Here is a 24,852-nt window from a genome sequence, read left to right on the forward strand (position 1 = left end):
TGTTTTTCCCTTAAACCAATATAGTCAAGCAACTTCAAAGGACATAGATACTCAAGCAGTTATGTCTCAGGTATCAACCAACAATGAACCACACAATGGTCCCATATTATATACTGTACCTTCTCTTTAGATACACAAGTACTTACCATTCTATTACAACTCCCTATAGTATTTACATAATAACATGCTGTAGAGGTCTGTTGCCTAGGAGCAATAGGTTAAACCATACAGCCTACATAGGTAATAGGCTATGCCACTGAGGTTTGTGTAAGCACTCTCTATGATGTTCACGCAAGAAAACTGCCTAACAATGTGTTTCTTAGACTGTATCCGGTCAGTGGTGACCCATGACTGTATTAAACAAAAATTCAAACATTTCACTTAAAAAAAACAACTTTGGAAGATCAAATATGGAATTTTTTTTTTTTGAGACAGGGTCTCACTCTGTTGCCCAGGCTGGAGTGCAGTGGTGCGATCTGGATGCGCTGCAACCTCCACCTCCCAGGTTCAAGCGATTCTCCTGGCTCAGCCTCCCGAGTAGCTGGGATTACAGGCACCTGCCACCACACCTGGCTAATTTTTTTTTTGCATTTTTAGTAGGGACAGGGTTTCACCATGTTGGCCAGGCTCAAATGTGGAAATTCTGTAAATAAAATTTAAACCAGAATTTAATCCATGTGCTTCAAAATATTTTCATAACTGAGATTTTATTGGTTGAGGATCAGTACAGACATTTCAATTTGTACACAAATCTTAACATACGTAACGAAATTCTAAAAAGCCATGTATTGTAATTCTTTTTTAAAGTTATTCCAGTGACTTTCCAGCTTAAAATTTGGAAGCAAATTTTCCTTAAGAGGCTATCAAGTACCAGTATCTTCACGTTGGTCAGCTGTTACATACGGCCCACCAGTTCACAACTCAATAGCACATACACTACATGTTCAAATCTGTAATCTTTCACAGCACAGTAACAAAGTTATTAGGAAAACAGGACTACCACAACCAAAGATGTTACAGAGTGCACACAATTCTGGCAGAGAGAGCCATGATCAAAGAGTGGTTTTCTTTAGGAAACAATTCTACTAAAAAACAACATGGTAATAGAAGTAATTTAAAATGTTCAAGACATTAAATGCAGGACTGACTCCATATTGCCATTTAATATGCTTTGTATTATAGGATATAAAAACTAACCCCCCATCTGTGGAATGTTAAGCTGACACCCGAGACAGTCAGAGCCTCCCATAATTCAATATCCCACACTATTTTCTGGTTGTACCAAAAAATAAACAACCAGCAAATGATTTCACCTCTTAAAAAAAAGCATTTACACTTAAAAAATGGGATGAGGTGGGATTCCCTCCTTCTTAAAAATGTTTCTAGAGCTACTAAAAAACTTGCATTTACAAAATAGTTGATAAAAATATTCCTCTGGATTGTACAAGAAGGGAGACAGGGACCACTGATAAGACATGGTATATGGTTATTAATCAGACTTGGCTTCTTTCTCTCCTGCTTCATCAGAGGCTGGACTCTGCAAAAGAAAGGAAATTGAGATCTTTAGCATTTAACACGTTGTCATTTTATTTATATGCAACTATCAGGTCTTTAAAAAAGTCAATAACCTTTGTTATTTGTAAAGTCACCTACTCTTGTTAAAAAACTTTTGTTAACCACCCCCTCACCCCAAATCAATACTTGCAGCCCTTCCATGGTCACGTGCATGCATCTACAGAGCAGGAAAAAATGTTGAGTTGCATCACATGTACACTCCAAGCTGAGGTCACTCTGTCTTCTTGTTTCAGCTCTAATGCCGTAAACAACTGTTTTTCCGGTCTACTTAGTGCCACATATTTTACACCTTTGTGCTTTTTACTGATGATTTTGTTGTTTAAAATGGCCCCCACGCATCTTGTTCAAGTGCTATCTAATGTTGCTCAATTCAAGGCTGTGATGTGCCACACAGAGAACGTATGTGTTGGAGGGCTTTGTTCAGGCACAAATTACAGTGCTACTGGTAGTGAGTTCGATGTGAATTTAACATACATTAAGGCATGTCTAAACAGAAATACACATGTAACAAAGTCACGTATTTTCAGTTGATGAAAATGTTGTGATCAGAGGTTTGTAGGAACCCAATCCTGTATTTCCCCTATGTGAAAACGGTTTCATACTTGTGGCAGCCTTATATTAATAGAACACAGCTATAAACAAGGGAGAACCAACTGTAATTTGATAACATGTACTAGAAGGTCAAGTTCTTCCTTTAAAATCAGAACTAGATTAGCAATGTGATCTTATTATCACACAGTATTTGATGTATGGTTAGAATTAAGTAGTACAGGCCAGGAGCGGTGGCTCACACCTGTAATACCAGCACTTTGCGAGGCCGAGGCGGACAGATCACCTGAGGTCAGGAGTTTGAAACCAGCCTGGCTAACACGGCGAAACCCCGTTTCTACTAAAAATACAAAAAATTAGTTGGGTGTGGGGATGCACGCCTGTAATCCCAGCCGCTCGGGAGGCTGAGGCAGGATAATCGCTTGAACCCGGGAGGTGGAGGATGCAGTGAGCCAAGATCCCACCACTGCACTCCAGCTTGGGCAACAAGAGCGAAATTCCGTCTCAAAAAAAAAAAAAAAAAGGAATTAAGAAGTACAAGTTAAAAAAATAAACTGTGATTACAAATTTCTTAACTTAGGAATAAATAGTTTATAACTTAAGAATTTGATAAATATCAAATATAAACATCAAATACTTAAGTGATATCAAAATTTAAAAATCAATATACTAAATTACTTATCTTTTCTAGCTTAGCTAATATAACAAACATAAAATAAAGGCCTGGCTTAACTGAACCTTGCAGTTCAGTTATTTTTTAAGAAACAGCTTCCAGGCTAGAGGAGTGCAGTAGTGCTCACAACAAATCAATCAAAACCTGTTACAGACTTCTTTGTTCCTTCTCTACTCCCACTGCTTCATTAATAAAAAAAAAAAGACAGCTTTTCCTCACAGCTTAAAACAATAAAGATTCAGCCTGGCTAATAGACACTGTCTCTAAGAATAAAGATTAATGACACTAGTCTTTTTATTTACTTGATCTATGTTATTATTTAGACCTTTAAGAAAAATACAAACAAAAACATTTTCATTAGAAATGAAAGTGGGAAAAAATGCCAGGAAAAATGCAAGTAAGGGGAATAAATTTTCAAAAATATATTTAAAAGCAACATCCAGAATATAAAAACAAAACAAAGACTGAATTATATCTGAAATTAAGCATATTAAACTTTCTTGCTCTTAAATAAGCCATTTACATATTTACTTTCCAATAACATAAATCATAGAAAACCGTTTGTCCAATCACTTTGGGATACCGTACAAAACTTTGTTCAATATTATAATGAATACTGTTATCTGCTACAAAAAATGTACAATTTAGTATCTACTGTTCAGAGTCAAAGCAATCTCTCTCTCTCACACACACACACACACACACACACACACTCTCTCTCTCTCTCTCTCTCTGACCTCCTCAGTCTTCGTTTCCCCGTTTTCCGCAGGTAAATCTTCTTTAGTTTCTTGGTTAGCCACTTCGGCCTGTTTTCCCTTTGCTCCCCTTTTCCCTTTTGTTTGCACTTTTTTGTCTGAAGATTTATCCTATGATAGAATAAGAATATATTTTAAGTACATGCTTTACCCCTTATTTACATTTTGTTTTACTTTTTCCCCTTCATGTCAGACAAGTAATGTGCCCAGTGGTGCTGACTTCATAGTAAGGTTTGAGAGAGGGACATCTCACGCATGAGCATGAAACCCCAATCTTCAAGCTTATGAAAGGATCTCATTTTGTATAGACTGTATCCATAACAGCTGTCATATTAATGTCTATCACACATCAGTTGATACACCTATTACATGAGACAACTTAAGGTCCACCCCAGTAATCAGGAAAACAACGTATGCTAAGGAGATTTTAATAGTACTTGCATGTCAAGCCTCATTAGACATATGACAAATCCTAAAGCCCGAGCTATATTTCACCACTGTCACCATCATCCACTATTCTCTACAGTTCCACATGACAGGACAATGTCATGAAGTTAAATACCGGAGGAGTCTCGTCGACTGTATTCCCACCCATCCCCAAATTTGTTGTGAACTTGAACAATACTGTCCTCACAAGACCTTAACCCTCACATTAAGACCAATCACCTGAAAAAAAGCACCATGCCGTACGGTCAGGTTGACTATCCTGCTACAGTTAATCCCTTCATATCATATAATGAGGAACTAAAAGGATCAGTTTTGAATTTATCACTTTCATTTAGGTGTTTGAAGAATCTGAAAAGCACAGGTATTAATATGACCATACTAACTTGATACATTAAGTTCAAAATTTAAGCCATGTTAAAGAAACATAAAAATACTTTTAGATACCATCCATCAATACTGAGAAGAAAGCTTAACATTTATTCCTTGTTAGTAAGTATACAGCAGCAGCTAAATTAGTTTAGCCCCCAGCGGGTGGTATAAAAGACCCAAACGGATACTGACCAATTACTTGAATTAAAGGGCCATAAAGACAAGCAAGTAGAGCTCACAACTTCAATGCTAACATGGGCGGAAAAATCACTGCAGGGTGTTCTGTACTAATAGTAGGATTCCACAGACAGCATAATGACTTTTAATACTTCAACATCCTTTGAGTAACAAATGATAAATGTATTTGAGACAAAACTGCTACTACACACATTGCTATCACAAAGTTTCACAATCACTTCTGTATTTAAGAACTACTCTTTTGTAGTCTGATTTCTAAAGATTTCTCATTAATTTCATAATCATTCCAATACAAAAAATACAAAACTGGGAAACAGTTAAAATAGAATACATAATACCTTGGACTTGAAATAATACCACGTGTAACCATTATCAGCTGAAAAGCTAGATTAAAAAAAAAAATCAATCAAGTTTCCCGAAGTATAATGTTTGGACCTTCAAAATATTTAGTTCTAGGGAAAGATACAAGTCAGAAGCACACACAGTGACAAGATATGCCTTGAAAACATGTCTACTGTGTAGTATGATAATCGATACACCAAGTGCTTACGTTCTGTTTAGACTTCAAAGTCTGATCAACCATGAAGTCAAAGGTGTACTACAGAAACGAGATGTAAAAATGAACAAATCCCTTCTGCCCTTTTTCCTTTTGGGAAAACTGACCTCATAGGCTCGTTCCTCAACAAACACTGACATGAAGACTTACCTGTTGGCCTCTCAATTACATCTGATGTCCCAAACCCACTGAGAGTAAAACTTGGAACTGTTTTCATTAAAAAATTCACTTTACAGTAGATCTCAAGATGGACAAAGATAAATAAGGAAAGAAACAAGAAAAATGTAAAGAGGGAAACAGGCAGATATTTCAGCCAATTAGTTTAAAAAACACACACACACACACACAGAATCAAAAAAGATAGGTAATAATATACCGCTAACGCCAACATTTTTAACAAGGTCAGCTAATTTTTTAGGCCTTCAAGTTTCCGTGCTGTTCTAACTGTATACAGAGAAATTACCACATGGTCTTCTGGTAATGAGAAATTTAAAGTTGAAAAATACTATTCTCATACCTTCCGTGAAGCTTTATTTTTAAAAGGATCACAAAAACAGAACTTTCTGTTAAAGAAAACATAGTTAATATTTTTACACTCAGCTCTGTAAAAAATTTAAATTAAAAAAGAAAAAACGTCTTTGTTTTATACCTTTATTTAACAAGGACAAATTTAGTAATTAGCCAACAACTCCTCAATGTCAAGGAAATTAATCTTGCCTCTTCTGATGACTGCAGTGCTAAACTTCCACCTACACTTTTAGGAAAGAGGTGAAGGCATTAACAAAAATTTTTTTTGAGACTTCAAATAGCAAACTCTCACCTAAGTTTTGGATAAAAATTAATCACCCCGCGAAGAACATGTAGAGCTTTACAGGTGGTGGTTTCAATGCCATATCCAAACACAAAGCTTATACATGTTTTACACATGTTCTGCTTTTCCACCCTGAAAGTTATCAAACACACGTATACCCAAAGCCAACTTCATTCTACAGACCTGCAATTCGAATCATGCAATCACGAATTTGTTAGGGAGCAGCCAAAATCACGGTTTTGTATAACTGCTGTTGAACACTTCCAGAGTAGTGGCGGCTATTTTCTCAGAGATCACAACTTTTTACCTCCCCACCCCCACCCCGTAAAAAGGTTAAGGCTTCCCGAAGTTGGCTTGGAAACTGTATATATAAAAACTTACACGGTCCCTTTCTCCTGGCCTCAGTGCTAACTTGACTCTTTTATTGTCAAAAAAGGAAGTACAAGCACGCAATTAAAAGCCAAGCACCAGCCACAATGTACGCAACGCAAAGAATAAATTTCCTTTGTAGACTTAATATTGAATATTTTTTGTCGTCCTAAGTCTCCTAACATCTGCATTAGTGTGATACAGTTCTATAAACCAGGATGAATATATCCATTACATTTTTGCCTCGACCACTAGAAAAATTATTTACCGTAATTATTAAAGTATAAAGAAAGCTCAAATAGCTAATCACAATGGAAAGTCCCGCATTAAGAAGCAGTGTAGCCTAAGGCCCCGCTGCATCCCAATGCGCGTTTCGAGGCCTACCTTCGCTGCTGCCTTTTTCGGCTTCGCTTCCACTTTTGCAGGAGGTTTCTGAAAGGCAAAAGTAGCACTGAGCGTCCTCACCCGGGACGACCCGCGGAAAACAAACGGATACGGGGCTCGCTTTACTTACAGCTGACAACCGCGCCGATCTCCTCTTGGGCTTGGAGAAAGAAAAAGGAGAGTCAGCGAGAAGAGAAGGCAGGCCAGCGGCTCACGGGAAACCCACCACCCCCCGCAGAAGGCCCCGCACTCACCTCTTCCTTGGCGGCGCCTTCGGCGGAGCTGACCTGCGGAGAAGGAGACGCACGAATAGAGACGGGCCGCAGTCCCACGACTCGCGCGCCCGCCCGGCCCCGAGAACAATGCCCGGCCGCGTGACGTCACGGCTTCCCGCCGCCCCGTTCGAATAGCCCCCTCAGCTCCCCCGGCCGCCCAACGTTCCAGAACGCCCGCCCCCGCGGCCGCCGAGCGCTCGCCTGCCCGCCCGCCGGTCTCCAAGCGCCTCCCGGGCCCGTCGCCACCGTGGGTGCAACGGGGCCTGGGCCTCGCGGGGCCCGGCGGGGCGGCCGGCGGCGGCTCCAGGGGGCGTGTGCGGGCCGCGGCCGCCGCTCACCTTCCTCTTGGGCATCGTGGCGGCGGGGAAGGCGCGTGCCGGGTGCCTGCGGGCCGCGGCGCGCCGAGAGCCTTCGCGAAACTGGGCTGCCTTGCCGCTGCCACTCCTCCCGCCGCCCGAGCTGCTGAGACCCACAGCGGGGGCGGTGGGAGAACCGGATGGAACCGGATTGGGAGCCCGCCTCCTCCTCCCCCCGCGTCCCCGGCCGCGGGCTCCCCCTCCCCGCCGGCCGGGCCGCCCCCCACCCCCGCCCATTGGCTACGGGGCTCAGCCCGCGCCCGGAATAGGTGAGGCGGGCCGTCACTCGATCCCGCACCCCGCCCCCTCCCGGGCGCCCCCTCCCGGGCGCCCCCACCCCTTTCCGCCGTCTCGCGGGGCCCCAGACCCGGGCGAAGGGGGCGGGGTCCCAGTGGCGCTCCGGCCTCACGGTAGTTTGAAGCCGAGCCGCAAAGTGCGGTCTGCGCGCTGATTGGCGGACGCAGGTCACGTGACCGCGGGTCCCCACCCACAATTCTTCTGGATACCTGGGCGCCTTCAGGCCACTGGTATCTGGCCCCTCCCCTCCGGGGTGAATTGGGTTCGAACATTTATGGTTCGTGTCTTAGACTGGGAAGGGAGAAGGATAAGGGATACATGAAGTAGCAAATTTCTCCCGCCTCTGTCCGCAAGAAAGGCTATCCAGGGGCTCCAGCTTCGCAGGCCTGCGTGAGGCGGGCCCTGGTGCGCAGGCGCTGGAGGAGGGCGTGGGAAGGAGAGCCGACGCGGTCTCGGCATGGGCCAGTGCGCAGGCGCGGGGCACTGGCGGCGCTTCCCTCGCGGAGGTCAGCACCTGGGGCTCTGATGCGAGGTTACGGCAGGCGGCCTTTCTGTGTAACTTCCTTCCTTCCTTCCTTCCTTCCTTTCTTTTATTTGAGACAGGGTCTCGTTGTGTCGTCCAGGCTGGAGTGCAGTGGTGCGATCACGGCTCATTGCAGCCTCGACCCCTTCGGCTCCAGCGATCCTCCCACTCCGGCCTCCCGCGTAGCTGGGACCACAGGGCACCATTTTGCCCAGCTAACTTTTGTATTTTTTGTAGAGAGGGGGTTTCACTATGTTGCTCAGCATGGTCTCCGACTCCTGGGCTCAAGCGATCCTCCCGCCTCGGCCTCCCAAAGTGCTGGGGATCCAAGCTGTGGAACTTTCTTCAGATTTCCCTGGAGGACTGCAGGTGCACGAGGGTCGTTTCTGGGCCCAGAGTAGGGCAGCTCTCAGATTGCAGCTCCTGAGAGCCGTGCGCGACCGTCTCCAGCACTCGCGGACCCCCAGAGGGCTGTTTTATTTTCTCCATAGCATTGATTGAATATATATCCTTATACATTCCATATATATCTCAGGAAGAATACACAAGGAAGTGGTACCAGCGGTTGCCTCTGGGGAAAAGTGGGAAGATTGAGGGTAAAATTTCCCTTTTCTCGTGTGTAATTTTTTTTCACTTTCCTATCTGCATGGATTACCTTAAAAAAATTCAACATCAGAGAGTACCCAAGTTTGTGGCACAAGGGTGTACTGAGCACCTGCCCTGTGGCAGGCACCTTGAAGTCCCTGGGGTAGAGAGAATCCGGGTTTGTATCCCAAGCACTGGGTCTAGTAATTTAGTGGGGAGGGAAAGTACTCAATTGGCCTAGTAAAGAAAGGGGAAGCCATCGGCAGGGGGGTCAGCATATTTCAAGGCATGCTGACTTGCTAGAGTGTGGCAGCCCACCAAGACCTTTAAAGTGGCAGGGATGGAGATATGAAAAATGGACGTAAAGATCAGGGAAAAGAGGCAGAAAAAAAGAAGAGCAGCCCGTCATGAAGTTCGATCATTATCCAAAGATTGAGAGATACTGCAAGGTCTTAAGCAAGCGAACTCTATGCTTTTGGACTTACCTCATAAAGAACTTTCTCCCATAAGAACCGAAGATGCGCTAGGCCAGAGGTGACAACTGATGGTCCACAGATGTTTTATTTGGCCTAGTTTTTTTTAAGTTGCCAACACAAACAAATGGAGCAGCCAGAACTCAAATGAAAAACTATTTGGCAGTAGATTCCACTACTCATCAGCATGGGGGTTTTGACCTGCTCCGTTTCTGACCTGAGCCGGTTCACCCCTTCATAGGCAAACTTGTGGGTCTTTTGCTCCGTGGAAAGTCACCGTAATGATGCTAACGACCTGATCAGCATAACACACTATAGCCCAGAACTGGATTCAAGCAATCCTCCTGCCTCAGGTTCCCAAGTGGTTGGGACTACAGGCATGTGCCACCATGTCCAGTTGGCAGTATGTTTTAAACCTAAACAGACACTTTCAGGACTCAGTCATTCCACTCCTAGAAAGGTACACAACAAAAATGCTTATATATTTTCACCAGAAGACATGAAACAGAATATTTATAGCCGAACAATTTGTTATAAGCCCAAACAGAGAGCAACCTAAACGCCAGTCAACAGAAGAATAGATGAATAAATGGAAGACCGTCAGCAATGAAAATGACCCATATGCAACTACATACAACAATGTGGGTTAATTTCACTAGCATAATGTCGAGAGAAAGATACCAGATCCAAAAGTGTGTATACTGTGTGATTTTATTCATATAACGTACAAAAGCAGGCAAAACTAATCCAGTCTGTTAGAAGTCAGGATAGTGCTTCCTGGTTGGGGTTGAGGTGGGGAGCTAGCGACTGGAGGAGAGAGCGATGGAAAAATTTGAGGGGCTGGCTATTCATGCTCCATTTCTTGATCTGGATGTTGGTTGCACTGTGTTCACTTCATGAATACTAATTGAGCTTTTCACCTATGTATACATTTCTGGATATATATAAGTTTTGTTTTGTTTTATTTTGTTTTTTTGAGACGGAGTTTCGCTCTGTCACCCAGGCTGGAGTGCAGTGGTGCAGTCTCAGCTCACTGCAAGCTCCGCCTCCTGGGTTCACACCATTCTCCTGCCTCAGCCTCCCAAGTAGCTGGGACTACAGGCGCCCGCCACCATGCCCAGCTAATTTTTTGTATTTTTAGTCGAAACAGGGTTTCACCGTGTTAGCCAGGATGGTCTGGATCTGCTGACCTCGTGATCTGCCCGCCTCAGCCTCCCAAAGTGCTGGGATTACAGGCGTGAGCCATCGCTCCTGTCCTATAGTGAAGTATTTTTTCAACATGTCAGAGTCAGAAATTTTCACTTACAAATTTAGCTCTTCCACTTCTCTTGGCGTCCTTTGGGCGTGCGTTCCACAGGCTGCACTTGACCTTGTATCTTGTAAGGAGGTGTTCTTTCTCCAGTTGCCAAGGTTCCAGACCTGCTGATTTCACTCCTTTGTATTTCCTACTGGGCTTCTGGAGGAATTTTAGTTTGTGATGCCCGCATATATGTGTAGGTTATATATAGATATCACCTTTTACATTTTCATTTAGTTTTGGACGATGTGTTTCTGTGATTCAAATTCCAAAGATTCCATTCTGGGCAACAACACAAGACCCCGTCTCTACAAAAAAAAAAAAAAAAAAAAAAAAAAAAAATTAGCTGGGTGTGTGGCACACACGTGCAGTTCCAGTTACTCAAAACGCTGTGGTGGAAGGATCACTTGAGCCCAGGAGGTCGAGGCTGCAGTGAGCTATGATTGTGCAGTCCACTGCACTCAAACCTGGGTGACAGAGTGAAATCCTGTCTTAAAGGAAAAAAAAATTCCAAAGGAACAAAAAAATTTCCAGAGAAGTCTGCCTTCTGCTTCTGTTCCCCCTGGCTATCTACTTCTAAGAAGAAACCAATGTTGCTGCTTCTTAGGTATCCCTCTTGAGATATTTTGTGGAAGCAAATTAATATATGTTCTTTTCTTCCTCCTTTATTTTTACACTGTTTGGTACCCATGCATTTTCACTTAACAATAGAGATTGTTTTTTATCAGTCCTTTACAAATTATTCTTTTTTTAATTACTGCATTGTATTCCACCATATAGATGGAACAAACATTGTTAAAAATTGTGACAAAGTACATATAACATTTATCACCTCAAATATTTTCAGTGAAAAGAAGAATGAAAATCAGTGAGGAAAGTTTATGAAACTTATGGGACAACTCAATGCAGCCAATATGTGCGTTATGGGAATCCAAGAAGGAGCACAGAAAGAGAAAGGGATGGAAAACTTACGCTTGAGGAAATAATGACAGAAAAATTCCCAAATCTGGAGAGGAAAACAAACATCCATCCCCATGAAGCCTATAATACTGAAAATACTTGAGCATAATGAGGTTCTTGAGACACATAATCAACTTGTCAAAAGTCAAACACAAAGGATCTTGGACTGAGCACAGTGGCTTGTGCCTGTAATCCCAGCACTTTTGGAGGCTGAGGTGGATGGATCATTTGAAGCCAGGAGTTCAAGACTAGCCTGGACAAAATGGTGAAACCCTGTCTCTACTAAAAATACAAAAATTAGCTGGGTGTGGTGGTGCATGCTTGTAATCCCAGCTACTCAGGAGGCTGAGGCACAAGAATCGCTTGAACCTAGGAGGCGAAGGTTGCAGTGAGCTGAGATTGTGCCACTGCACTCCAGCCTTGGCAACAGAATGAGACTCTGTCTCAAAAAATAAAAATAAAAAATCTTGAAAGCAACGTGAGAAAAGTGACTCATCACATACAAGAGAGCCACTGTAAACTATGAGCAAATTTTTCAGCAGAAATCTTGCAGGACAGGAGAAAGTGGGATTCAAAGTGCTGAAAGAACTAAGTACTCTTAGTGCCAGGAAAGAATACTATACTTGGCAAAGCTGTCAGAAATCAAGCAGAGATAGACTTCCCAGACAAACAAAAGCTGAAGGAGTTCATCACCACTAGACCTGCTTTAGAAGAAATGCTAAACAGAGTTGTTCAAGTTCAAATGAAAGGATGCTAATTAGCAACATGAAAACATATGAAGGTATAAAACTCACGGGTAAAGGTAAGTATAATCAAATTCAGAATATTCATACTGTAATGGTAGCATATAAATTTTAATTCTAGTATAAAAATTAAAAGACAAAAGTATTAATTATTATATAACTATAAAAATTTGTTAGTGATTACACAGTGTAAAAGATATACATTGTGATATCAATAAAATAAATGTGGGAGGGAAGAAGTAAAAGTGTAGAGCTTTTTTTTTTTTTTGAGACGGAGTCTCACTCTGTCTCCCAGACTGAAGTGCAGTGGCGTGATCTTGACTCACCGCAAGCTCTGCCTCCTGGGTTCACACCATTCTCCTGCCTCAGCCTCCTGAGTACCTGGGACTACCGGCACCCACCACCACGCCTGGCTAATTTTTTTTGTATTTTTTTAGTAGAGATGGGGTTTCACCATGTTAGCTAGCATGGTCTCCATCTCCTGACCTCGTGATCCACCCACCTTGGCCTCCCAAAGTGCTGGGATTACAGGCATGAGCACTGCGCCCAGCCAGAACTTTTATATGCAATTGAAAATATCAGCTTTGACTGTTATAAGTGTAAGATGTTTTATGTAAGCCTCATGGTAATCACAAAGCAAAAACTGGTAGTAGATACACAAAAAACAAAGATAAAATAATCAAAGCATGCCACCAGAAAAATCATGACATTAAAAGGAAGTAGTAAGAGAAGAAAGAAACAAAGGTGGCCAGGCGTGGTGGCTCACGCCTGTAATCCCAGCACTTTGGGAGGCTGAGGCTGATAGATGACTGGAGGTCAGGAGTTCAAGACCAGCCTGGCCAATACAGTGAAACACCGTCTCTACTAAAAATACAAAAATTAGCCAGGCATGGTGGCACATGCCTATGATGCCAGCTACTCGGGAGGCTGAGGCAGGAGAATCACTTTAACCTAGGAGGCAGAGTTTGCAGTGAGCCGAGATCGTGCCACTACCCTCCAGCCTGGGTGACAGACCGAGACTGCATCTCAAAAGAAAGAAAAAAAAAAAACAAAGGAACTACCAAACAGAAAACAATGAACAAGATGGTAGTGGTAAATCCTCCTATATCACTAATTACTTTAAATGAAAATTGATTCATTTCTCCAATCAAAAGACATAGAGTGAGCCAGGCATAGTGGTGTGTGCCTGTAATCTCAGCTGTCAGCTGCTTAGAAGGCTGAGGCAGGAGAATCCCTTGAGGCCAGGAGTTTGGGGCTGTAGTATGCTGTAAGTGTTCCTGAGAATAGCCATTACACTTTAGCCTGGGCAACATAGTGAGACTTAATCTCCAAAAAACAAAGACATAGAATGACTGAATGAATAAAAATTTAAAGATAGACATAGGCTGAAAGTGAAGGGACAGAAAAAGATACTCCATGCAAATGGTAATCAAAAGAGAGCAGGAGTGGTTATACCATCAAAAAAATATACTTTAAGTCAAGATGTCACAAGAGACAAAAAAGATCATTGTGTGATGAAAGGGGTCAAATCATCAAGAGAATATAAGAATTGTAAATATGTATGCACCCTACATTAGAACACCTAAATGTATAAAACAAATATTAATGGAATTGAAGGATGAAATAGACAACAATACAATAATAGCGGGAAATTTGAATACTTCACTTTCAACAATGGATAGATAATCTAGACAAAAAAGAAAAACAGTGGACTTGAACAACCACTATAACCAATAGAGCGGACATACACAGAACATTCCATCTAACAGCAGCAGAACACACATCTTCTCAAATGCACATGTAACATTTCCTAGGATAGATCATATATTGGGCCGCAAAACAAAACTTTCCTTTTATAAAGTTTAAACAAATTTAAGAAAATTGAAATTATTATTATTATTTTTTGAGACAGAGTCTCGCTCTGCTGCCCATGCTGGAGTGCAGTGGCACAATCTTGGCTCACTGCAATCTCTGCCTCCCGAGTTCAAGTGATTCTCCTGTCTCAGCCTTCCAAGGAGGCTGGGATTACAGGCATGTACCACCATGCCTGGCTAATTTTTGTATTTTTTAGTAGAGACAGGGTTTCACCATGTTGTCCAGGCTGGTCTCCAACTCCTGACCTCAAGTGATCTGCCTGCTTTGGCCTCTGAAAGTGCTGAGATTACAGGCATAAGCCACCGCACCCAGCCCTGAAGATTGAAATTATATCAAATATCTTTTTTTCTCACCACAATACTATGAAACTGGAAATCAATAATAGGAGGAAAATTGGAAAACTCACAAATATGTGAAGTTAAATAGCACACTCCTAAACAACCAATAGATCAAAGAATAAATCAAATAAGAAAAAAAATCTTGGGACAAATTAAAATGGAAACACAACATACCAAAACTTATGGGATGCAGTAAAAGCTGTTCAAAGAGGGACATTTATTGCACTAAATGCCTACATTAAGAAAAAAAGAGGGCAGGCACGGTGGCTCATGCCTGTAATCCCAGCACTTTGGGAGGCCCAGGCAGGCAGATCACGAGGTCAGGAGATTGAGACCATCCTGGCTAACACAGTGAAACCCCGTCTCTACTAAAAAAAAAAAAAAAAAAAAAAAAAATTAGCCAGGCATGGTGGTGGGCGCCTGTAGTCCCAGCTACTCGGGAGGCTGAGGCAGGAGAATGGCATGAACCCGGGAGGCAGAGCTTGCAGTGAGCCGAGATTGCACCACTGAACTCCAGCCTGGGTGACAGAGTGAGACTTCATCTCAAAAAAAAAAGAAAAACTGGGAAGAGAGGAGCCCCTCTGCCCGGCCAGCCACCCCGTCCGGGAGGGAGGTGGGGGGGTCAGCCCCCCGCCCGGCCAGCCGCCCCGTCCGGGAGGTGAGGGGCGCCTCTGCCCGGCCGCCCCTACTGGGAAGTGAGGAGCCCCTCTGCCCGGCCAGCCGCCCCGTCCGGGAAGTAGGTGGGGGGGTCAGCCCCCCGCCCGGCCAGCCCCGTCCGGGAGGTGAGGGGCGCCTCTGCCCGGCCACCACCCCGTCTGGGAGGTGTACCCAACAGCTCATTGAGAACAGGCCATGATGACAATGGCGGTTTTGTGGAATAGAAAGGGGGGAAAGGTGGGGAAAAGATTGAGAAATCGGATGGTTGCCGTGTCTGTGTAGAAAGAGGTAGACATGGGAGACTTTTCATTTTGTTCTGTACTAAGAAAAATTCTTCTGCCTTGGGATCCTGTTGATCTGTGACCTTACCCACAACCCTGTGCTCTCTGAAACATGTGCTGTGTCCACTCAGGGTTGAATGGATTAAGGGTGGTGCAAGATGTGCTTTGTTAAACAGATGCTTGAAGGCAGCATGCTCGTTAAGAGTCATGCCACTCCCTAATCTCAAGTACCCAGGGACACAAACACTGCGGAAGGCCGCAGGGTCCTCTGCCTAGGAAAACCAGAGACCTTTGTTCACTTGTTTATCTGCTGACGTTCCCTCCACTATTGTCCTGTGACCCTGCCAAATCCCCCTCTGCCAGAAACACCCAAGAATGATCAATTAAAAATAAATAAAAATAAATAAATAAATAAATAAAAGAAAAAAAGAGATCTCAAACATCTTAATATTCACCTCAAGGAACTAAAAAAGGTAAAACAAAAACTAAGGTTAGCAGAATGAAGGAAATAATAAAGATCAGAGCTGAAATAAATGAAATAGAGAATAGAAAAACAATACAGAAGATCAATGATATGGCCAGGCGCAGTGGCTCACTCCTGTAATCCCAGCACTTTGGGAGGCCGAGGCGGGTGGATGACGATATCAAGAGATTGAGACCATCCTGGCCAACATGGTGAAACCCCGTCTTTACTAAAAATACAAGAATTAGCTGGGCGTGGTGGTGCGCAGCTACAGTCCCAGCTACTCGGGAGGCTGAGGCAGGAGAATCGCTTGAACCTGGGAGGCAGAGGTTGCAGTGAGCTGAGATTGTGCCACTGCACTCCAGCCTGGAGGACAGAGTGAGACTCCGTCTAAAGAAAAAAAAAAATCAATGATAGTAATAGTTGGATTTTTAAAAAGATAAACAAGATTGGCAAGCCTAAGGATAAAAGAACATGCAAATAGATAAAATTATAAAAGAAAGAAGAGACGTTACAGCAGATACCACAGAAATACAAAGGCTCATAAGAGACTACTATTAATAATTACATGCCAACAATTTGCATAACCTAGAAGAAATGAATAGATTCCTAGAAACGTACATCCTACCAAGACTGAACCATGAAGAAAGAAAAAATTTAAACGGATCAATATGGGTAAGGAGATTGAATCAGTAATCAAAATCTCCCAATGAAGAAAAACCCATGATCAGATTGCTTCACTGGTCAATTTTACCAGACATTTAATGAAGAATTAATGCCAGTCCTTCTCAAAGTCTTCCAAAAAACTGAAAAGAAAGGAGCATTTCTAAACTCATTTTATGAGCCCATCATTGCCTTAATACCAAAGCCAGCCGTGGACACTGTAAGAAAAGAACATTACAGGCCAATATCCCTGATCAACATAAATGCAAATAGAATCTAAGTTGGTGCAAAGTAATTGCGGTTTCAGACTAGGAATTTTAAATAATTATAACTAGGCTCAAACACATCTTTATTAATCAAAATAGGAACCATTACAATCAACATATTTTTGCTAATGAGAAATAAGTTTGTCATTCCTTTAGTATAAAAAATCCATGCTTTGGGATTCGGTGAACTCTTGGAAAGCATTTTCTGCTTTTTGCTGGTTGTGGAAATGTTTTTCATGCAAAAAGTTGTCGAGATGCTTGAAGAAGTGGTAGTCTGTTGGCGAGAGGTCAGGTGAATATGGCGGATGAGGCAAAACTCTGTAGCCTAATTCATTCAACTTTTGAAGATTTGGTTGTGCCATGTGCGGTAGGGAGTTGTATTAGTCCATTTTCATGCTGCTGATAAAGACATACCTGAGACTGGGTAGAAAAACAGGTTTAATTGGACTTACAGTTCTACGTGGCTGGGGAGGCCTCAGAATCATGGCGGGAGGCAAAAGGCACTTCTTTTTTTTGTTTGTTTTTGTTTGAGACAGAGTCTCTCTCTGTCGCCCAGGCTAGAATGCAGTGGTGTGACCCCGGCTTACTGCAATCTCTGCCTCCCGGGTTCTAAGCGATTCTCCTGCCTCAGCCTCTGGAGTAGCTGGGATTACAGGCACCTGCTACCATGCCTGGCTAATTTTGTCTTTTTTTTATTTTTATTTTATTTTATTTTTTTAGTAGAAACAGGGTTTCGCCATGTTGGCCAGGCTGGTCTTGAGCTCATGACCTCAAGTGATCTGCCCTGCTTGGCCTCCCAAAGTGCTGGGATTACAGGCATGAGCCACTGTGCCTGGCCAGCACATTTTTAATCTAATTAGGAAACAACTAAATTCCACCTCAACTTTAGATTGGACTTGGGCAGAAGACAGCTGCAATCCCAGCACTTTGGGAGGCTGAGGCTGACAGATGACTTGAGGTCAGGAGTTTCAGACCAGCCTGGCCAACACAGTGAAACACCATCTCTACTAAAAACACAAAAATTAGCCAGGCATGCTTGTGCATGCCTGTGATTCCAGCTACTTGGGAGGCTGAGGCGTGCAGGTATCAGGTGAAGCACCTCTATGTTCTGAAAGGCACAATAATAGTCACCACCAGACTAGAACCTGTGATATGGGATTTTTGCCACCTCAACAATGTAGTGAGACCCTTTTATTAGCAGACCAGATGTGGATGGTATGGCAACATAATTTGCCAAAAATGGATGCCTACCCTTCTCCTTGGGGATGGTTATGGGCTTGCAGAACTCATGGCTGGCTGTACTTACCTTCTAACTGGACTGGAAGGTGTATATGTGGTCACCCTTATCTCCCAGGTTGTATCCTCACCAAATTGGACTCTCTCCCATCTAACTGGGAAATTGTAAAGGCTCGCCATAGGCGACAAAAACAAGCATCTTGGTGGTTCTACCCCATGGCTATGTTTTCCTCACAGGCAGCTACCAAATTACAAGCTGAAGCCTTAGCCGAGCACACGGTTGCAGCTTTCAGTAATACATGCCATGCTGCCATGCCCTTACCATCCTGAGGAAACTTCTCAGATTAGGCAGGTACCCTTACAAAACCGTATGGCTTTGGACATTTTAACAGCGGCCCCAGGAGGAACTTGTGTTTTGATCAAAACTAAATGTTGTGTGTATGTTCCAGACTATTCACATAACGTTACTCAGGCTATGAAAGCTTTAGACACTCATATCTCTGCCATTGATGTGCTATCAGTCAACCCTATATCGGCTTAGTTCCAACAACTGCCCAGTTCTTAGAAGGCCTTTCTGTTTAGTTTACTTGGAATTATTTTACTTATTTTGCTTTGCTATTGTGGAATATATTGCGGTTATATTCTTCGTGTAGGAATGCAAGACAAGCTTACTTAAATTGGACCCTTATTAAGCTTCCAGATATGACCTTTTGTTTGAACTCAGAGTTATGAACACCCCTCATCATACTGATGCTTTCTGACTGAGCTCCTCTCTACCCTGAATGCAAGAGACCCAATAATTAGGCAGGAATATCGTCACCCCTATTCAGCCTGAAGGAGTTACAGAAGACAGATCTTTGTCCCTCTGCAAACTTTAGGGTTAAGGGTCCTCTTGTAAAGGGAGGGGAGAAATATGTCAGAGGCGTTTGAACCAGAGCGACTCCATCTTGAGGGCTATGTAAAATGAGGCTGGGACATGCTGAGCTGCATTCCCAGAAAGTCAGGTATTCCTAGCCTCTAGATGTTTACGGTTAAAGGAACAGATTGATAATGTTTACTAAAGTGACCCGGACTTAGGAATGTCCTGATATCCCAATATCTTGAGAACAGAAGCGTTCCTAATTTTGCTTTAAAGATAATAATATCAATTCTTGCAAAATGTAGTAATTAGGAAAATTAATCATTTATCACAAATCCTTGTAGCAGAGCACATCTCCCCATGATCTTTTTTTAATCCTATCTATAAATAAGTATTGTATCTAGGATGGACACATTCCTCCTCTGGTAACTTCCTTCTTTCCTTTCTTTTTTTTGAGACAGGGTCTCGCTCTGTTGTCCAGGCTGGAGTGCAGTGACGTGATCATGGCTTACTGTAGCCTCCGACCTCCTGGGCTCAAATAATTCTCTCCTTTCAGCCTCCTGAGGAGCTGGACTATAGGTGCATATCCCTATGTCTGGCTAATTTTTAAATTTTTTTGTGGAAACAGGGCCTCACTATGTCGCCCAGCCTAGTCTCAAACTCCGGGGCTCAAGCCATCGTCCTACCTCAGCCTCTCATGGACAAATGATTTTCCATTTTTAATAGAGAGATTCTCGCTCTGTCACCCAGACTGGAGTGCAGTGGCGCTATCTCTGCTCACTGCAACCTCTGCCTCCTGGGTTCAAGGAATTCTCCTGCCTCAGCCTCCCAAGTAGCTGGGACTACAGGAGCACGCCACCACGCCTGGCTAATTTTTGTATTTTTAGTAGAGATGGGGTTTCATCATATTGGTCAGGCTGGTCTCAAACTCCCGATCTCAGCTGATCCACCCACCTCGGCCTCTCAAAATTCTGGGATTACAGGTGTGAGCCACTGTGCCCAGCTGACAACTAATTTTTGACAAGGACACGCAATGGGGAAAGGCTGAAGCGGGGAGGATTACTTGAGTTCAAGACTTTGAGAAAACCAGCCTGGGCCACATAATGAAACCCCTATCTCTTTTTAAAAAAGTATTGTATACTAAAAGTTTGCTAAGAGAGTGGATCTTAATATGTTAAGTGTTTTTGTCACAAAAATAGCAGAGATCATAATAAAGGAGGTGCAGTGAAACTGCGAGGGGATGAGTATGTTTATGGCCTTGATGGTGATAATGGTTTCCCAAGTGTATACTTATCCCTAATCTCATCCAGATGTTTACATTCAATATGTATGGTTTTGATATGTTAATCATACCTGAATAAAGTGGTTTAAAAAGAAGAGTTGGCAGGGTGCAGTGGCTCCTGCCTGTAATCCTAGCACTTTGGGAGGCCAAGGCAGGAGGATTGCTTGAGCCCAAGAGTTCAAGACCAATCTGAGCAACACAGGGAGACCCCTGTCTCTACAAAAAGTAGTAGAAAAAAATTAGCTGGGCATAGTGGTGCGTGCTTGTAATCACAGCTACTCAGGTGGCTGAGGCTGGAGAATCACTTGAACCTGAAAGGCAGAGGTTGCAGTGAGCTGAGATTGTGCCACTGCACTCCAGCCTGGGTGACAGAGAGAGATCCTGTCCCCCCTAAAAAAGAGTCAAGCTTCCTGTCCTCATAGGACTTGTGCTCTAGCTTGAGAAGACAGACAATAAACCAGTAAACAGGATACTTTGACATAGTTGTAAGTGCCTTGAAGGAAGAAAACGCAGAGTTTAGCCTGAGAGGTTGAGATGTAGGATCGGGTTATCTTGAGACAGAGGAGACCGGGGGTACATAGTAAATTCACTTAGGCAATGAATGACTAGGATCTTGGCTGTAGGGATGGGGATCAGTGGTGGTGGTGGTGAATTGGGGATATATTTTGGTGGGGACTGACAGGACTCTTCAGTGAATCTAATGTGAGACAGAGCACAGAGACTTTTGGCTGTGAGCAATAGAAACCCAAATTAGCATCAACCACGAGAAAGGAGATCATCTCCAACAATAGAAGATGGATGTGGGATTCATAATAGGCTTGCCCTGGGTCGTGGATGCAGCAGCTTAATGGGTTATCACAGTCCCAAGTTATTTTTTTTTCTTTTTTGAGACGGAGGTTCAGTTTTGTCACCCAGGCTGGAGTGCAGTGGCGCTATCTTGGCTCACTGCAACCTCCGCCTCCTAGATTCAAGTGACTCTCCTGCCTCAGCCTCCCAAGTAGCTGGGATTACAGGCGGCCACCACCACACTTGGCTAATTTTTGTATTTTTAGTAGAGATGGGGTTTCACCATGTTGGCCAGGCTGGTCTCAAACTCCTGACCTTAGGTGATCCACCCACCTCAGCCTCCCAAAGTGCTGGGATTACAGGTGTGAGCCACCACACCCGGTCCCAGTTTCTTTTTTTCCTCTTTTGTTGTGCCTCTTTCTGAGTTGGCTTCTTTCTCTGTCTGAAATGGAAATTCTAGGTGTCATATCCAGATTACAGCATCCAGACAAATAATGTCTCTTTTCTCAGAGTGTCAATCGATTGGCTTTTCTTACTGCTTAGAATGTAGTCACAGTCAGGGGGACTTGGATACCCTTTGGCCAAATCAGGCCCACCCCTGGAGTTGGGCCAGGAGTGGAGACAGTGGAAACCTGAACAAAATGAGGGCTGTGTCACAAAGGACAAGGAGAAGAGTTGATGTGGCCTGGTATTCAGCAGTATCCGCCAGGCTGTGTGGATGGGGAGCCATTTGCCCTGCCAGGGATGCAGAGAGTTTGAGAGGAAGCTGGTAGGTCTGGTGTTGATGCATTACATTTTGGGAAACATCCGGGTCCGGCAGGCAGTTGCAGCTACAGGCCTGGAGCTTAGGAGGAAGGAAATATTTGAAAGAAAAGAGATGTTCGGGCGAGAGCTGAAACCTCAGGCATGTGGATGGGTCAAATGGGGAACATAAAATGCCTACACCCGGCAACTAGGGATGTCACCCATCGTCCTGATGAAGCAGTTTCAGTGAGTGGCAGGGCAGAAACGAAGCCAACGGTAGAGAGTGGAAGGGAAAGGAAGAAATGGGAAGAGCTCTGGATCCTACACTGCCGTGCTGGACCACACTGTTTCACAGGAAGCCCAGGGTCTGAGCTGGTTTGTCCACGTGATGAAGACAGAAGATAAATAGGGGTAGGTGTGACCCAAGCCTGTGAGCCAAGGAGAAGGTATGAAGGGAGGTGATGGTCAGAACATGTGAATGCTCAGCGCTCATCACTGTATTGGATATCCAGGCTGCTGCAGAAGGATGAGAAGCAAAGGATGCAAATGAGAGCAAAAACACAGGGCTTGACACAGCTTGTCTATCATCACTATGATGGATGAGCTGGCCAGTGACACCCAAACACAAATATACACATATAGCTCACCGTGTAGCATATGTTTCTAGCCTGTTGCCAAACTTTATGGATACATGACTGTGTAATTAATTGTCATTAGATACGATGATTGGATTTCTGTTGTTACATGTATCCCTCTAGCAGTCCACAGTGCTGATTGTTATTTTAAAAAAAACACAGAGGGGCGCGGTGGCTCATGCCTGTAATCCCAGCACTTTGGGAGCCTGAGGCGGGCGGATCACGAGGTCAGGAGATCGAGACCATCCTGGCTAGCATGGTGAAACCCCGTCTCTACTAAAAATACAAAAAATTAGTCAGGCGTGGTGGTGGGTGCCTGTAGTCCCAGCTACTCAGGAGGCTGAGGCAGGAGAATGGCGTGAACCCGGGAGGCGGAACTTGCAGTGAGCTGAGATCGCACCACTGCACTCCAGCCTGGGCGACAGAGCGAGACTCCGTCTCAAAAAAAAAAAAAAAAAAAAAAAAGAACGCTAAGCCAGCCATAAATTGGTCACACTGTTCTCTCCTAATCACAAATGAGGCCTGGTTTTCCAAATATGGAAAGGAAGGGCCCCTTGCTTCTCTCCCATATGGCTCAGCTTTTGTGGCTTCAAAGGATAATCACTCCCTCTAAGGGGCAGCCATTTAATATTCAAGACATGAGTGAAACCCCCCAAAACCTACTCAAATATTAAGGGGCACTTGTTCTGCCTGACTCTTGAAATTACATGAACAAGCTAAAGGTTTCCCTGTCTCGGGTGAGCTATAAAAGCAGAGGCAATGGTACAGACATGTGTATCTGACATGGCCTGAGGGGTGATCCCTTCTTAAGCCTGCGGGAGGAAGCTGCCTTAAGTTTGATTAGATGTTGCCCTACGTCTGTGGTTTGGAGTGTTGGCCAGGATAATAACTAAAAGCAGAAAAAAATGTCATCTAAATGCTACTTTTACATTTTTCTTTTTTTGTTTTTGAGACTTACTCTATCACTCAGGCTGAAATGCAGTGGTATGATCATAGCTCACTGTAATTTCAAACTCCTGGGCTCAAGAGATCCTCCTACCTTGGCCTCCCAAAGCCCTGGGATTACAGGCATGGGCTTCCGGGCCCAGCCAAGGTCTTTATTATGACAGGATTTTGCATCATCTTCATGTTGCTTTTATTGATCATATTTGCATGCTGCAAAATGCTTTTTCCATGGCACTCTGCCATGTGGTCAGCTCACCACCCTGAACTGTGTGTGAAGTACCATAAATTTAGGTTTGATCAAAAAAGGACTCTCTAATTATCAAAATGTGCCTGTTATGTTGCCTGGGCCAGCGAAGTTATTCTTTCCATTAATAGCTCTAAATGGAATGAGAAATCTTAGACTTATAGGTTAGTCTATTTTACTTGTGTGTTTATTTTGAATACTTTCAAAATGTTTGGTGAAACTTAATTTGGAACATTCCAGGGTGTTCTCTCATCTCTGAGCCAACCTATAAAGAAAAGAGGAGAATTGTCTCTTCAGTGTATCACTCGTGGGGCTGTAGGGGAGGCAAGGAGATAACAGGTTGCATTTTTCTTTGGAAATTTTCTGACACAGGCCTATTAATCAGTCTAGCCTATTTTTTCCATGGGAGTGAGATGAAAAGAATGAAGTATATGAAATCCCTTATTAACCCTTGCATGCTCAATCTCCACACTAGATCAGGGCCTTCTGTATTTAATAGGATTCCATACTACTTTTTTGTTTTGTTTTTGAGATGGAGTCTTGCCCTGCTGCCTAGGCTGGAGTGCAGTGGTGCAATCTCAGCTCACTGCAACAACCCCTGCCTCCTGGGTTCAAGCAATTCTCCTGCCTCAGCCTCCCGAGCAGCTGGGAGGCACATGCCACCATGCCCGGCTAATTTTTGTATTTTTAGTAGAGACAGGGTTTCACCATGTTGTCCAAGCTGGTCTTGGACTCTTGACCTCAGGTTATCCACCCACCTCAGCCTCCCAAAGTGCTGGGATTACAGGCGTGAGCCACCACGCCTGACCTGCTTTTTTGAAAAAGTCTTAAATAATGCACACACCCCATTTTTATTTCATGCGTATCCTTCCTTTGTTTTATATTATTTACAAACAATATAATGTGCATCTGTAAACCTATCATCCAACTTGGAGCTAGGATGTGGACAGTTACCAAGATAAACTTATGTGTCCCTTCAAAATGCTTTGCATGCTTATAATTATTTACAGTACTTACAGTTGTTTAGTTAAGCCATAAGAGAACAAGGTCTGGGCATATTTGGTTCATCATCATATTTTACCCTGCAGTGAGTGAAGTATCTGATACCTAAAAGGCTTTAATATCTTTTTTAAAATATCTTTTTTTAGAGAAAAATGTAATTCTTGTAAAAACACGTATCATAACATTTACCATCTTAACGATTTTTAATTGTCCAGTTCAGTAGTGCTGAGTACTCATATTACGGTGGAACAGATCTCCAACTCTACCCATTAAACAACTTCCCATGTCCACGTCCCCCCAGTCCCTGGTAACCACTATTCCACTTTCTGTTTCTCAGTTTGACTACTTTAGATACCTCATACAAATGGAATCATACAATAT

At 43.4% G+C, this 24,852-nt stretch overlaps 1 protein-coding gene and 1 non-coding gene across 5 annotated transcripts; both read right to left on the reverse strand.

Moving 5' to 3' along the window:
- Positions 1-688: 688 nt before the first annotated feature.
- On the reverse strand, positions 689-7,520 carry HMGN1 (high mobility group nucleosome binding domain 1). 4 transcript variants are annotated; one of them, XM_063803638.1, is made up of 8 exons: positions 7,300-7,443; positions 6,941-6,973; positions 6,817-6,846; positions 6,687-6,734; positions 5,772-5,876; positions 4,219-5,685; positions 3,535-3,663; positions 689-1,537 (listed from the first exon to the last, which is right to left on the reverse strand). In XM_063803638.1, the coding sequence occupies exons 6-8, from the start codon at positions 4,233-4,235 to the stop codon at positions 1,177-1,179; spliced, it is 507 nt and encodes a 168-aa protein (XP_063659708.1). In that variant the 5' UTR covers positions 4,236-5,685; positions 5,772-5,876; positions 6,687-6,734; positions 6,817-6,846; positions 6,941-6,973; positions 7,300-7,443; the 3' UTR covers positions 689-1,176. The 4 variants fall into 4 exon arrangements, with proteins under 4 accessions (XP_063659708.1, XP_063659707.1, XP_514899.4 ...); XM_063803637.1 differs by having other exon boundaries at positions 4,219-5,876; positions 7,300-7,465; XM_514899.8 differs by lacking the exons at positions 4,219-5,685; positions 5,772-5,876 and having other exon boundaries at positions 7,300-7,520.
- On the reverse strand, positions 3,740-3,846 carry LOC112206702 (small nucleolar RNA U13). Its single transcript, XR_002941133.1, has one exon. It is a non-coding gene; the product is annotated as a small nucleolar RNA U13 (small nucleolar RNA).
- Positions 7,521-24,852: the final 17,332 nt, after the last annotated feature.

Source organism: Pan troglodytes, chromosome 22, assembly GCF_028858775.2.
Source record: "Pan troglodytes isolate AG18354 chromosome 22, NHGRI_mPanTro3-v2.0_pri, whole genome shotgun sequence".
NCBI lineage: Eukaryota > Metazoa > Chordata > Mammalia > Primates > Hominidae > Pan > Pan troglodytes.